General features: G+C 37.9%; 1 protein-coding gene across 17 annotated transcripts in view; it reads left to right on the top strand.

The window, feature by feature from the left end:
- The window catches only part of LOC110442987 (dipeptidyl peptidase 4-like), a 406,309-nt gene that overhangs the window by 369,724 nt on the left and 20,962 nt on the right, over window positions 1-15,623 (top strand). For all 17 annotated transcript variants that reach the window (XM_021486900.1, XM_021486902.1, XM_021486898.1 and 14 more), the window contains 8 exons: window positions 3,046-3,140; window positions 3,603-3,677; window positions 5,289-5,341; window positions 5,618-5,693; window positions 6,759-6,888; window positions 9,418-9,578; window positions 11,363-11,457; window positions 14,733-14,856. In XM_021486900.1, the coding sequence (XP_021342575.1) occupies window positions 3,046-3,140; window positions 3,603-3,677; window positions 5,289-5,341; window positions 5,618-5,693; window positions 6,759-6,888; window positions 9,418-9,578; window positions 11,363-11,457; window positions 14,733-14,856 (809 nt within the window). The remainder of the gene's footprint in view (window positions 1-3,045; window positions 3,141-3,602; window positions 3,678-5,288; window positions 5,342-5,617; window positions 5,694-6,758; window positions 6,889-9,417; window positions 9,579-11,362; window positions 11,458-14,732; window positions 14,857-15,623) is intronic.

Here is a 15,623-nt window from a genome sequence, read left to right as displayed (position 1 = left end):
CTCGTACCTGTGTAGAGACCACTCATACCTGTGTAGAGACCACTCATACCTGTGTAGAGACCACTCATACCTGTGTAGAGACTACTCGTACCTGTGTAGAAACCACTTGTACCTGTGTAGAGACCACTTGTACCTGTGTAGAGACCACTTGTACCTGTGTAGAGACCACTCGTACCTGTGTAGAGACCACTTGTACCTGTGTAGAAACCAGTCTTTGGACTTTTCAGGGGTGGTCTCGTAATACAGGTTTCACTTTATGTCATTTATACCTGCTGTTTTCCCCATAGGGTGTACATACCCATATTTTATTTAATTATGAGCTTGCATAATCCCCCCATTGAAATTTCATAAAGTTGGTAAGTTTGACAATAATAAAAACGAATTAAAGAAATACTAGTCCAGAACCTCTACACTGGTCAATATGAGAGCCAGTCCTTATTTAAATGAGTTTTTTTAATTATCGTTTTTTGTTGGATAAACTTAGTGCCTAGCTGTGTACTGAAAGACAAAATATGGAAATTTTTGTCTCACTTTTGTTTCCCTTTCACCAATATCAACAGGGAACAAAGACTGCTTCGGTCTCTCTCATTGATTATTGGTGTAACCCAAGACAGTGGCTTCACTCGTAAGCTTGGTCACAGGATCGGAATCGACTCTATATAGTACGGGGTAATTGCTACAGGCTAGCACAACCCTAGGCTAAGTAGGAGAAATCACTGTCAAAGTTGTCTCAAGGGGCACTTATTATTTTGGAGGTTTTTGCTATGTTTGTCGCAAAGTAGAGATAAGAGTAATTCTTTATCATTGAGGAAAATATACCAAATATGATAGTCTTAGACAAAGTATGCAATACCATCGACATGAATAACAATGCTGTATTAATCATTATTGACTTTTGTTGTGGTGAGTAATAAAATGATGTCGTTATATGGACCTAAGAAAGTGATATAACTTTTACAGGTCAATATAGATAAACCACATATTCACGGAAATAGAAATCCTTTATGGTTTTATTACATGTTAAATAATGTTTGAATTATCAAACAAGATGGAATGTATGAAAATTGTAAGGAGGAATTAGTATACTGCATTTGGCACAGAGCATTGTGACGTTACAATAATTGAAATAAGTATATGTCATCAAATGAATATTGACCTGCTCTTTCTAAAAATAGTAAGACCAAATCAATTTCCCAAATCACAGACCTCCACCTGATTAACCCTTTCGATTCACTACTGTAGACCATAATGGACTCATCCAGATCAATGCCTGGCAGAGTCTACTAAAGTTGCATAGGGGTGAAAGGGTCAAGATCCATCCAATGCAGATGTAGGAAGAATGTGTGTCATCTAATATCAAAATCGTATTTATGTTGTTGGTTTTTTTTATACAAATTTTAATCCCTCAGCATTTTGATATTCTCATTTTCATAGATCTTTGACATATGCGTATGCGAATATTCAGTGGTTGTTGGAGGCTGCCAGGGTTGAGGAGCCCTGGGATCAGCCCCCGAACGCAGCGTGTATAATCATATTTATGGATGATGGATTATAAGATATTTGGCAATGGTGGATGAAGCCAAACACTTGATAATGTAGATGAGGTAACGGGTTGTGTTTGTAAAATCTTACTGTTCATCTATTGCTATGTTTACATTATGTTCCTGGTGGCCACAGCAATCCCGTTTCAGGCCACCATGGATAAAATGGGCCAGATTTTTAAACTGTTAAAAAATTTGCCACGGCAAAACCTAGTAGGCCTTAGTAAAACGGAGTGAACGCAAAAAAATGTGACGGTACGTAATAGGCCGTAACAAAACTTGGAGGCCGTCTGTAGTGGGACTGGAAGCGTTTGTGTTCCCCGGCATCTCACAGTCTCAGGACACAAGGATTGCTATTGCTTCGGAGGCCTTCAGTTTATACTGTGGGCACCAACGTGCTCCAAAGCTGCCCAGCGTCCACGTTTCATCTGTAGAAAGCCTCGACAGAACGTGAAAAACCTCTCCAAGCTTTATTGTTGTTATGACTTTGATGAAATTTTATACAAGTATTTAGTTCAGACGACCTCGTATATTTGGGTCGTTGTTTCTAGGTCGAAATAGCAGTTACTTTAAATTGGAAACATTTGTACGGTTTGGAACCCAAATACCCAAACTCATTCACCCCTGAAGACATATTTGAACTCTTCCAATTCAAATGCTGGAATAGTTCATTACAAAATGTCAAGGGTGAATATCTGCTTGAATCCAAACTTGTTCGGCATGTTGACATACTTACATTTCACAGATTTTGTACCCGACAACTTCACCTTCACAACTAAAGGAAAGATCAGGCTTAATCCTGTACAGATAGGAATATACATCTTATTCTCCCTCCCTTCACAACTAAAGGAAAGATCAGGCTTAATCCTGTACAGATAGGAATATACATCTTATTCTCCCTCCCTTCACAACTAAAGGAAAGATCAGGCTGAATCCTGTACAGATAGGAATATACATCTTATTCTCCCTCCCTTCACAACTAAAGGAAAGATCAGGCTGAATCCTGTACAGATAGGAATATACATCTTATTCTCCCACCCTTCATAGGTGTGTCTCCCTTTTAAGCTGGAACAGATCAGCGTGTCTATCCCCTAGGGGGAGATGCACGATCAAATTTAAAGTCATAACAATAGTATGACATCACGTCATCAATGCATTGACGTCATGTCAACAGTAGCAGACCAGGGGAGACAACTCTGGATTTGCTGGAAAAAAATACCATGTACCAGGTTAATGTCAGCAGATTTATGAGTGAAACAGGATTGAAGAAAAACAATCATCTCCTACTTTGAGGGTGTGACTTCACCAACCCTCTGTATGATATTCTCGAATGTCTTATCCTCAGCAAAGCTTCAGGTAAGACAATCAAGAATATCTTCCCTCGAGTAAAAGATTTCTTGGTAACACCCTTAAGGTAGTGGAAGATTCTATTAATCAATAGTTGTATTTATTGTTTATTTGTTGTTAATTAATTGTTTTAATTAAATTCAAACATATTTGACAGATGATAAGTTCCTCTATCGAAATGATGATGGCGCCGTGGTCATATACAAGTGTTCTGATAACTCCTCGTCTGTCCTCATGGATAACACGACGTTTGTAAGTATTTTTTATAAATAACATGACGTTTGTAAGTATCTTATAGATAACACAACATTCGTAAGTATCTTATAAATAACACGTCATTTGTAATAAATATTGATGGATAAGATGGCAATCCCAGGTATTATGTTATATACATGTAAAGCAATTTATTATTATGTTATTATTTTTATTGATAACACAACATTTGTAGGTCCTTATTCCCATGTATAATACGATGTTCATAAATAATCTTGTCAATCAAAAAAATGCTTTTAGACATTTATGTATATAAAACAATTTTCGTAAATATTCCTTTTGATAAAGAAAATATTGCACATATTCCTTTGGATAAAAGATGTAAATAATCCTATGGATAAAACAAGATCCATTTCTTAAATAAAAGTTTATTAAATGTTAACATCATCATTATGCAAAATTATTGACCTATGTGTGACCTTTGACTTTTGACCTTCTCAGAGGGAGCTCAACACAGACTCTTACCAGGTATCACCTGACCAGAAGTACGCTCTCCTGTCGTTTGATGAGCGACCGGTAAGTTTATAAAAATTATATCATCCAAGTGTTTTACATTATTAAATGCCTTTTGAAACATATCATAGTGATATACAACCAGTTGTGTAGGCCATACAAGGCTTAATATTGATAATCAACTCAATTGTTATGGGCGGATTGGTCGAGTGGTTAACACTTCGGCCTTCCACGCAGGCGGCCAGGGTTCGATTCCCGTAGTCGTCGCACGCATGGCATATCAGAGAAAGTGTTTTTCTCCTGCCCACACAACTCCAACAACCATGAGGTAGAGTATAAAATGGTCTGGGGTGGATGTTGCTGTATCTGTGATGTAGCATTCAAGTGTGGTGGCACTATAAAAGATGCCGTTGGAAGCATGGTCCAACAACAAACAGAAGACATCACATCTCCAGCACACACGCAGGCATACACACATAGGGAGATATTAGCCAGTTGGCATAGGACTAGTAGTTAGTGCCAGATAAGGCAGCTCCTGCGAATTCCTCAAAATGTGTATACCCTAATTGTATTAATTGCATATCTATGTACTGTAAAGTGCTTTAGAGTGGTTTATGTAAGCTAGATAGGGCGCTATATCAAATGTTGTATTTTATTATTATTATTATTATGTCATAGCACAGTCTCTAGACTTTTATGTCATAGCACAGTCTCTAGACTTATAATGTCATAGCACAGTCTCTAGACTTATAATGTCATAGCACAGCCTCTAGACTTATAATGTCATAGCACAGCCTCTAGACTTATAATGTCATAGCACAGCCTCTAGACTTATAATGTCATACATTGTAGCACAGCCTCTAGACTTATAATGTCATAGCACAGTCTCTAGACTTATAATGTCATAGCACAGCCTCTAGACTAATAATGTCATAGCACAGCCTCTAGACTAATAATGTCATAGCACAGCCTCTAGACTTTTAATGTCATAGCAAAGCCTCTAGACTTATAATGTCATAGCACAGGCTCTAGACTTATAATGTCATAGCACAGGCTCTAGACTTATAATGTCATAGCACAGTCTCTAGACTTATAATGTCGTAGCACAGCCTCTAGACTTATAATGTCACAGCACAGCCTCTAGACTTATAATGTCATACATTGTAGTACAGCCTCTAGACTTATAATGTCATAGCACAGCCTCTAGACTTTTAATGTCATAGCACAGCCTCTAGACTTTTAATGTCATAGCACAGCCTCTAGACTTATAAAGTCATAGCACAGCCTCTAGACTTATAATTTCATAGTACAGCCTCTAGACTTATAATGTCATAGCACAGGCTCTAGACTTATAATGTCATAGCACAGCCTCTAGACTTATAATGTTCTTACAGATCTACACACCACAGTTTCATAGTCATCATATGCATATCAAACAATCAATCAGGCATTCTTGTTTTCTAGTTTCTCTGAAGTGAAATGGTGACCTATATTCTCTGTAATGTCCGTTGATTTCTGTTTTTTGTTAATTCTGTTTAGAATTATCAAAATTACTGGGATATTTAATTTTTATACACTTTCTCAGAAATCAGAAAAGGAATCGGTAGATCTTTTTCTTTTAAACAACTTCTTCTAAAGGACTTTAACGAAATTATGTTTTATTTTATTTTTCAGATCTATCGACATTCCAAATTGGCCACATACAACTATTATGACATTCAGACAAAGTAAGGTTACTTAAAGAATGAGAATAAATATGTTTGTAGATGTTGCTATATTAATCCTAAACAACTGAGCTTTCCAATGGATCACATGTGAATGTGTAATGTACATTGTTTATATTTTTTTAGCAGTATACAAATGTTTCAGTCCAGGTGTGAAATTTAAGATTTTTAAAAAAGTTTTCTGGAAGAGTTCAAATACCAGGTATGTCTTCAGGGGTGAATGAGTTAAACATTGATTGTAACAAACTTTGTTGTGATGTTGTTTATTTTGGTTTCCAGGAAACAAAGAGTGTTTGAGACATCGCTAGGTGAAATTTTCCAGTATGTGGGCTGGGCTCCCACTGGTCACGGAGTGGTATGTGTCTCTTGTTTCTCATCGTCATACATATAATTTATTAATTTGTCTCACCTCCATACATAGCATCTTATCATATCTCATTCGATCGGATTAACTTGTTGTATTTCATCCTGTCACATTTGAAATTTTCTCTCATTTATATGTATCATATCTCATTTATATGTATCATATCTCATTTATAAATGTATCATATCTCATTGCATCACATATTACATCCCTTTAAGGATTCCTGTCCCACTAAACGGAGTTTGTCTCATATACAGTTACCTCCCCTTAAATTTCTGTTTAAATATAACTGTAGCACATTTGGGCCACAACACTTCTGTTAACCAGGTAGCTCCATCGGGTAGAGCCCTGGTATAACAATCTGAAGTCCTGGGTTCGAATCCCGGTCTAGCCCCACTAAATTTGTATACTCAGAACACTGTTGTTGACTATAATTTGTTTATTTTTATCGTTTCCCATTAACCCTTTCACCCCTATGTAACTTAAGTAAACTCTACCATGCATTGATCTGGTTGAGTCCATTTTGATCTACAGTAGTTAAAGGGTTAAAGTCCGGCGAGGTATGGTTTTCTTTTCAGAAATAATTTATCAAAGCTGGTCATGCCAGAAAGAATAGTTTTCAGTACTAATTAATACTTACCATTTTGGCAGTGGTACAGGGATCCTTAAATATTCCTATCGTTTCCTAATGCTTGATAATCTCAAGTTAAAACATCTGTTCTCTATGTGTATCACTTTGTTCATTTGAATATTCAATAATATTGATGTCACTGAAATGGTAACTAGACATCTTGTTTCTGTAAATGTCTAATCAAGACTAATAGGGGAGATAACTTGTTTTTGAGAAAGCGATATATTTCTATTGATCAATATCAGTCATGAATAGCATAATCACTATGAGACCAAGATAGTGTGAATCACAGAAAGAAAAAAAAAATCATATCAAATCATTTATTGACTGTAATCTGTTCCCATCATGTTGATTAATGGAATACAAATCTGTAATATTTTCGTGTTCACAGCACGATATAATCTACAATATTTTTGTGTTCGTAGGTGTTTGTACAGGATAACAATATCTTCTACAAACCAGACATTTCCCAGAATGACGTGCTGCCACTACAGATCACCAATGACGGCTACCATGAGGAGATCTTCAACGGAATTCCGGACTGGGTGTACGAAGGTACAGTGTTACCCATATACCCCCATCTTCTAGATCACCAGGTTACCCATATACCCCCATCCTATAGATCACCAGGTTACCCATATCTACCCATCCTATAGATCACCAGGTTACCCCTATAGCCCCATCCTATAGATCACCAGGTTACCCGTATAGCCCCATCCTATAGATCACCAGGTTACCCGTATAGCCCCATCCTATAGATCACCAGGTTACCTATATAGCCCCATCCTATAGATCACCAGGTTACCCATATAGCCCCATTCTATAGATCACCAGGTTACCTGTATAGCCCCATCCTATAGATCACCAGGTTACCCGTATAGCCCCATTCTATAGATCATCAGGTTACCCCTAGAGCCCCATCCTATAGATCACCAGGTTACCCATAAAGCCCCATCCTATAGATCACCAGGTTACCCATATCTACCCATCCTATAGATCACCAGGTTACCCCTATAGCCCAATCCTATAGATCACCAGGTTACCTGTATAGCACCATCCTATAGATCACCAGGTTACCCGTATAGCCCCATTCTATAGATCATCAGGTTACCCCTAGAGCCCCATCCTATAGATCACCAGGTTACCCATATCTACCCATCCTATAGATCACCAGGTTCCCCCTATAGCCCCATTCTATAGATCACCAGGTTACCCATATAGCCCCATTCTATAGATCACCAGGTTACCCATATAGCCCCATCCTATAGATCACTAGGTTACCCCTATAGCCCCATCCTATAGATCACCAGGTTACCTGTATAGTCCCATCCTATAGATCACCAGATAAATATGACCCTCTACATAGCAGTGTTATTTCCCTCTCACAATGAACTTACAGTAGCTGTCAACCATGTCCTGGTCTCTAAGTGACCTTGGCTGTTAAAACTTCCATGACCTCCATTTGACCTTGGCTGTTGCCAATGAGAAATAAGGTGTAGAATCAAAGCCAAATCAAATCAGATTATACCCTTCCTTCTCCCAAGCCTCCCTCCCTATTCTCCTATCTTCCCTTCTCCTATCTTGCCCTCTTTTCCCTCTCCGTTTGCCTCTGTTTTCTACCCCTTTTTATCCTAACTTCTAACCATCCATCTACTCTTCTTCCTTTTCCCTACTCATTTTGTCAACCTGCCCATCATGCATTCATATTTCCATTCTCTTCCTTTCCATCCTCCTCTCCCACCAATCCCTTCCCATTCTCTCCCTCCCTTCTTCCCTTCCACTTTCTTCCTGTCCAATTATTCTGTCACCATTTCACATTTCCATTCTCCTACCCGATCTCCCTCTTTTTTTCCCAATCTCTCCATCTTATCCCTACCCATTCTCTCCATCCCTTCCTCCCTTTCACTTTCTGTCCTGTCAAATTATTCTATCACCATTTTATATTTCCATTCTGTTCTTTTTTTTATCCTCCTTGATCTCCCCATCTTATACCTCCCATTGTCTCCCTCCCTTCTTCCCTTCAACTTTCTTTCTTGTCCTATTATTCTATCATTCCTTTCAATCCTCCCCGATCTCCCCCTCTTATCCCTCCTCATTTATCTCCCTCCCATCCTTCTATTTTGTCCCATTTCTCTCCCTCCATTCCCTCTATTTTCTCCCCCTCCTTTCTTCCTTCCTCCCACTTTCTGTCCTTTCAAATGCCCCTTGTGTCCTCACCAGCCACCAGACACGTACTTGCTTCAGACACATCAGTGACAGGGTACCTACTGCTTGAGACACGTAAATATGGTCATTGAATTATTTTCGTGTTGGCTGGTCATTAGCTTGTACTTTGTAGGTCATCGAGGTATTGACTCGAACCACTTAAGGGAATTCACAGTCTGGTAGAAAAGATTTTTAGACCTCTACAGAAAATCAATGGCAGTTCCATATGTTCTTAATTTTGTCATCTTTTAGGAACTTTGTGATTTGTGTAGGAATTTGTAGGAACTGACATTCCCAGAAACATAACAAGAAAATTCATATGTGAGATTTTTTTGTGGTTTCACTTGAGCTATTCTCAATGTCGAAATTTTGGAAAAGTAACGGAAAATGCAGCCAATTTTAACTCACCAAATCAAAGAAAAAAGACGTTTATGCAGTTACTGTGACATTGGAATTAACTGGTCAAAGACTTAAGAGGACCCTTTTTGGACCTGCTGTAATTAAGAGGTCACTTTTTTTGGACCTGCATTAATTAAGGTGTCACTTTTTGGACCTGCCTTAATTAAGAGGTCACTTTTTGGATCTGCCTTAATTAAGAGGACACTTTTTGGACCTGCCTTAATTAAGAGGACACTTTTTGGACCTGCCTTAATTAAGAGGTCACTTTTGGATCTACCTTAATTAAGAGGACACTTTTTGAACCTGCCTTAATTAAGAGGACACTTTTTGGACCTGCTTTAATTAAGATATCACCTTTTGGGCCTTCCTTAATTAAGAGGTCACTTTTTGGAATTCCCAAAGGTGGTCTCTTATAACTATTTCTATTCTGACTACAGTGATGTCTTATATCTCAGTGTTGGCTATTTTTATACCTAACAGAGGAGATCCTGGCATCAGACCACGCCCTCTGGTGGTCACCTGTGGGCTCATTTCTCCTGTTTGCCTCCTTCAATGATACAGAAGTCAGGAAGTACTACTATCCTCTCTATGGGAGCATGCAGGACCCCTACGGGATGCAGAAGCGCATTTCATACCCGAAGGTAAGTATTTAATGTGACATTTTCTATTTTACTCTACAAGAACATTCAATAAACCTTTCACATTTTAATAGCTACATATTTATATATTTTCTGCTACATTCCTGTAATCCATATTTCTTGCTCATATTAACACTTCTTAGTATTTAAATAAAAGTACAAAAATACTGCCCATAGGTATACAATACAATGTCTGACGAAGGTTACAGTGCCCGTCATACAATACAATGTGTGACGTAAGTAACAGTGCACGTCATACAATTCAATGTCTGATGTAGGTAACAGTGTATATCATACAATACAATGTGTGATATGCACTGTTACCTTCGTCAGAGATTGTATTGTATGATATGCACTAGCTGTTACCTACGTCACACATTGAATTGTATGATATACACTATTACCTACATCACTCATTGTATTGTATGATATGCACTGTTACTTACGTCCCACATTGTATTGTATGACATACCCTGTTACCTACATCACCCATTGTATTGTATGATATCCACTGTTACCTTCGTCAGCCATTGTATTGTATGATATGCACTGTTACCTACGTCAGAAAATGTATTGTATGATATACCCTGTTACCTACGTCAGAAAATGTATTGTATGATATACCCTGTTACCTTCGTCAGAGATTGTATTGTATGATATGCACTAGCTGTTACCTACGTCACACATTGAATTGTATGATATACACTGTATCCTACGTCACACATTGCATTGTATGATATACACTAGCTGTTACCTACGTCAAACATTGCATTGTATGATATACACTGTATCCTACGTCACACATTGCATTGTATGATATACACCGTTACCTACGTCAGACATTGAATTGTATGACGGGCACTTCTCAGTATGCATTGATATTAGTGTGACAAATATTCGGATATCATGTCCAACATTATCTATTGAACGATGCCTGTATTGTAGTGAATTTCACTCGTCAAAGCCAAGTGTAGATGTTTATTGATTAAATGTAAAGTATTAGTTTGATGTTTTTTTGTGATGTTGCATGATATTGAATAGTAACTTACAGGTCGTATCCACCCTCTTCTGACTATGACTGTAGACATTGTATTGTATGAAATACACTGTTACCTACGTCAGTCATTGTATTGTATGATATCCACTGTTACCTTCGTCAGAGATTGTATTGTATGATATCCACTGTTACCTTCGTCAGAGATTGTATTGTATGATATACACTATTACCTACATCACACACTGTATTGTAGGATATACACTGTTACCTTCGTCAGCCATTGTATTGTATGATATACCCTGTTACCTTCGTCAGAGATTGTATTGTATGATATCCACTGTTACCTTCGTCAGAGATTGTATTGTATGATATACAAGTAAGTACTGACATATCAGGGATCTGGTATTGTAGTAAATATTGACATGACAGGGATCTGGTCTGACGTAGGTAACAGGGTATATCATACAATACAATGTCTGACGTAGGTAACAGTGCATATCATACAATACAATGTGTGATGTAGGTAACAGTGTATGTCATACAATACAATGTCTACAGTCATAGTCAGAAGAGGTTGGTTACGACCTGTAAGTTACTATTCAATATCATGCAACATCACAAAAAAACATCAAACTAATACTTTACATTTAATCAATAAACATCTACACTTGGCTTTGACGAGTGAAATTCACTACAATACAGGCATCGTTCAATAGATATGTTGGACACGATATCCGAATATTTGTCACACTAATATCAATGCATACTGAGAATGATATTCTTTTTTCAGGCTGGGTTTAGAAATCCAACATTCAAACTGAAAATCTTCAACTTTAAAACCAATTTGACGAAAACTGTCCACCCACCAGCAGAGCTGAGGAATAAGTATGTCAATACTTAGTACAATACCAGATCCCTGTCATGTCAATACTTACTACAATACCAGATCCCTGTCATGTCAGTACTTACTACAATACCAGATCCCTGATATGTCAGTACTTACTACAATACCAGATCCCTGATATGTCAGTACTTACTACAATACCAGATCCCTGTCATGTCAATACTTACTACAATACCAGATCCCTGTCATGTCAGTACTTACTACAATACCAGATCCCTGTCATGTCAATACTTACTACAATACCAGATCCCTGTCATGTCAATACTTACTACAATACCAGATCCCTGTCATGTCAATACTTACTACAATACCAGATCCCTGTCATGTCAATACTTACTACAATACCAGATCCCTGTCATGTCAATACTTACTACAATACCAGATCCCTGTCATGTCAATACTTACTACAATACCAGATCCCTGTCATGTCAATACTTACTACAATACCAGATCCCTGTCATGTCAATACTTACTACAATACCAGATCCCTGTCATGTCAATACTTACTACAATACCAGATCCCTGTCATGTCAATACTTACTACAATACCAGATCCCTGTCATGTCAATACTTACTACAATACCAGATCCCTGTCATGTCAATACTTACTACAATACCAGATCCCTGTCATGTCAATACTTACTACAATACCAGATCCCTGTCATGTCAATACTTACTACAATACCAGATCCCTGTCATGTCAATACTTACTACAATACCAGATCCCTGTCATGTCAATACTTACTACAATACCAGATCCCTGTCATGTCAATACTTACTACAATACCAGATCCCTGTCATGTCAATACTTACTACAATACCAGATCCCTGTCATGTCAATACTTACTACAATACCAGATCCCTGTCATGTCAATACTTACTACAATACCAGATCCCTGTCATGTCAATACTTACTACAATACCAGATCCCTGTCATGTCAATACTTACTACAATACCAGATCCCTGTCATGTCAATACTTACTACAATACCAGATCCCTGTCATGTCAATACTTACTACAATACCAGATCCCTGTCATGTCAATACTTACTACAATACCAGATCCCTGTCATGTCAATACTTACTACAATACCAGATCCCTGTCATGTCAATACTTACTACAATACCAGATCCCTGTCATGTCAGTACTTACTACAATACCAGAACCCTGTCATGTCAATACTTACAATACTTACTACAATACCAGATCCCTGTCATGTCAAAACTTAGTACAATACCAGATCCCTGTCATGTCAGTACTTACAATACTTTCTACAATACCAGATCCCTGTCATGTCAGTACTCCTGTCATGTCAGTACTTACTACAATACCAGAACCGTGTCATGTCAATACTTACAATACTTACTACAATACCAGCTCCCTGTCATGTCAAAACTTAGTACAATACCAGATCCCTGTCATGTCAATACTAACTACAATACCAGATCCCTGTCATGTCAGTACTTATTACAATACCAGAACCCTGTCATGTCAATACTTACAATACTTACTACAATCCCAGATCCCTGTCATGTCAATACTTACTACAATACCAGATCCATGTCATGTCAATACTTAGTACAATACCAGATCCCTGTCATGTCAGTACTCCTGTCATGTCAGTACTTACTACAATACCAGAACCCTGTCATGTCAATACTTACAATACTTACTGCAATACCAGATCCCTGTCATGTCAAAACTTAGTACAATACCAGATCCCTGTCATGTCAACACTTACTACAATACCAGATCCCTGTCATGTCAATCCTTACTACAATACCGGATCCATGTCATGTCAGTACTTACTACAATACCACAGATCGCTGTCATGTCAGTACTTAGTACAATACCAGATCCCTGTCATGTCAACACTTACTACAATACCAGATCCCTGTCATGTCAAAACTTAGTACAATACCAGATCCCTGCCATGTCAGTACTTACAATACTTACTACAATAACAGATCCCTGTCATGTCAGTACTTACAATACTTACTACAATAACAGATCCCTGTCATGTCAGTACTTACAATACTTTCTACAATACCAGATCCCTGTCATGTCAGTACTTACAATACTTTCTACAATACCAGATCCCTGTCATGTCAGTACTTACTACAATACCAGAACCGTGTCATGTCAATACTTACAATACTTACTACAATACCAGCTCCCTGTCATGTCAAAACTTAGTACAATACCAGATCCCTGTCATGTCAACACTTACTACAATACCAGATCCCTGTCATGTCAAAACTTAGTACAATACCAGATCCCTGCCATGTCAGTACTTACAATACTTACTACAATACCAGCTCCCTGTCATGTCAAAACTTAGTACAATACCAGATCCCTGCCATGTCAGTACTTACAATACTTACTACAATACCAGATTCCTGTCATGTCAATACTTACTACAATACCAGACCCCTGTCATGTCAATACTTAGTACAATACCAAATCCCTGTCATGTCAATACTTACTACAATACCGGATCCCTGTCATGTCAGTACTTACTACAATACCACAGATCTCTGTCATGTCAGTACTTAGTACAATACCAGATCCCTGTCATGTCAACACTTACTACAATACCAGATCCCTGTCATGTCAGTACTCCTGTCATGTCAGTACTTACTACAATACCAGAACCGTGTCATGTCAATACTTACAATACTTACTACAATACCAGCTCCCTGTCATGTCAAAACTTAGTACAATACCAGATCCCTGTCATGTCAACACTTACTACAATACCAGATCCCTGTCATGTCAATACTTACTACAATACCGGATCCATGTCATGTCAGTACTTACTACAATACCACAGATCCCTGTCATGTCAGTACTTAGTACAATACCAGATCCCTGTCATGTCAATACTTAGTACAATACCAGATCCCTGTCATGTCAATACTTACTACAATACCAGATCCTTGTCATGTCAGTACTTACTACAATACCAGATCCCCGTCATGTCAATACTTACTACAATACCAGATCCCTGTCATGTTATCACTGTCAAACATGTACTATCCATTTTTTTGAATAATTAATTCTATAACTGTAATTAAATGAATATGATAGAAAGTATGTCATAAAACATCATACTTTACTGTTTGACCTATGAGGGTGTCAGGAGCAGATAGTTGAAAATTTGGGCATCTTTATTTAGACACGTACATATGTATGTGCCTTATAATGCCCGAGGTAAGGGTGGATAACTCTATAAACTTTGTGGTTTTTTTACAGGGAATACTATTTCACATTTGTACAATGGCGAGATGATAATTACGTGTTGATTTCGTGGATGAATCGTGCCCAGAACAAGTCGGTCATCACCGTGTGTAACGCCGAGACGGGTGTCTGTAGTGTGGTAAGTATATACTTACAGCTGCATCTTCAAATCCAAGGTGTCGGTTTTCAATAGACTTGTTATATATATATATATCTACACCCTTGAAACCATCCTCGATATCCAGGGGTTACAGTCTCTTTCGCTCTCTGCACCCCTGGAATATGTCATAGCCTATTGAAGGCTCAGTGTGTACCACCTTAATTGTTGATGAGACAAGAAGACTAGTTTGATCCTTTAAATTTGATCAAAAGAATCTCGCGTTCGCAGGTATCACCCTGGCGATTAGTAAGTTTTGTTTTACCTGGGACCAATCAAACAGCTGTCTTCAAGTTTACTATGACAATTCCAGGGGTGCAGAGAGTGTAAGTGGGTCCAACCCTTGGAGTATCGAGGATGCATTGAGATATGTCACAGCTCTGAATGCAACACCTTCATAGATGTTACACGTCAACTAATCTGGAAACTTTTACAGACTCCTGCATACCCTCGATCTCTTTAACTCATTCACCCCTGAAGACACATTTGAACTCTTTCAATTGAAAGGTTTAAATAGTTCATTATGAAATTACAGCGGTGAATGACTTATTTACAAGATAAAAAGAATTGTGCTGTTGCAGATATAGCAGTGGAAGTGATGACCTTTGGTTTTGGTATCGCTCCACTTCAATCTTCAAAGGACAGGTATTTGCCAAGTGATTGGTCAGATTTTTTTGTCATGACAACATATTCCAATCAACATTTGTGAGATTTATTTCAATTTTCAAAAGTGATTGTTTTATTTAAAG

Source organism: Mizuhopecten yessoensis, unplaced genomic scaffold (assembly GCF_002113885.1).
Source record: "Mizuhopecten yessoensis strain PY_sf001 unplaced genomic scaffold, ASM211388v2 scaffold716317, whole genome shotgun sequence".
NCBI lineage: Eukaryota > Metazoa > Mollusca > Bivalvia > Pectinida > Pectinidae > Mizuhopecten > Mizuhopecten yessoensis.
The sequence above is the reverse complement of the archived record's forward strand: the minus strand, read 5'-3'. Positions and strand labels throughout refer to the sequence as shown.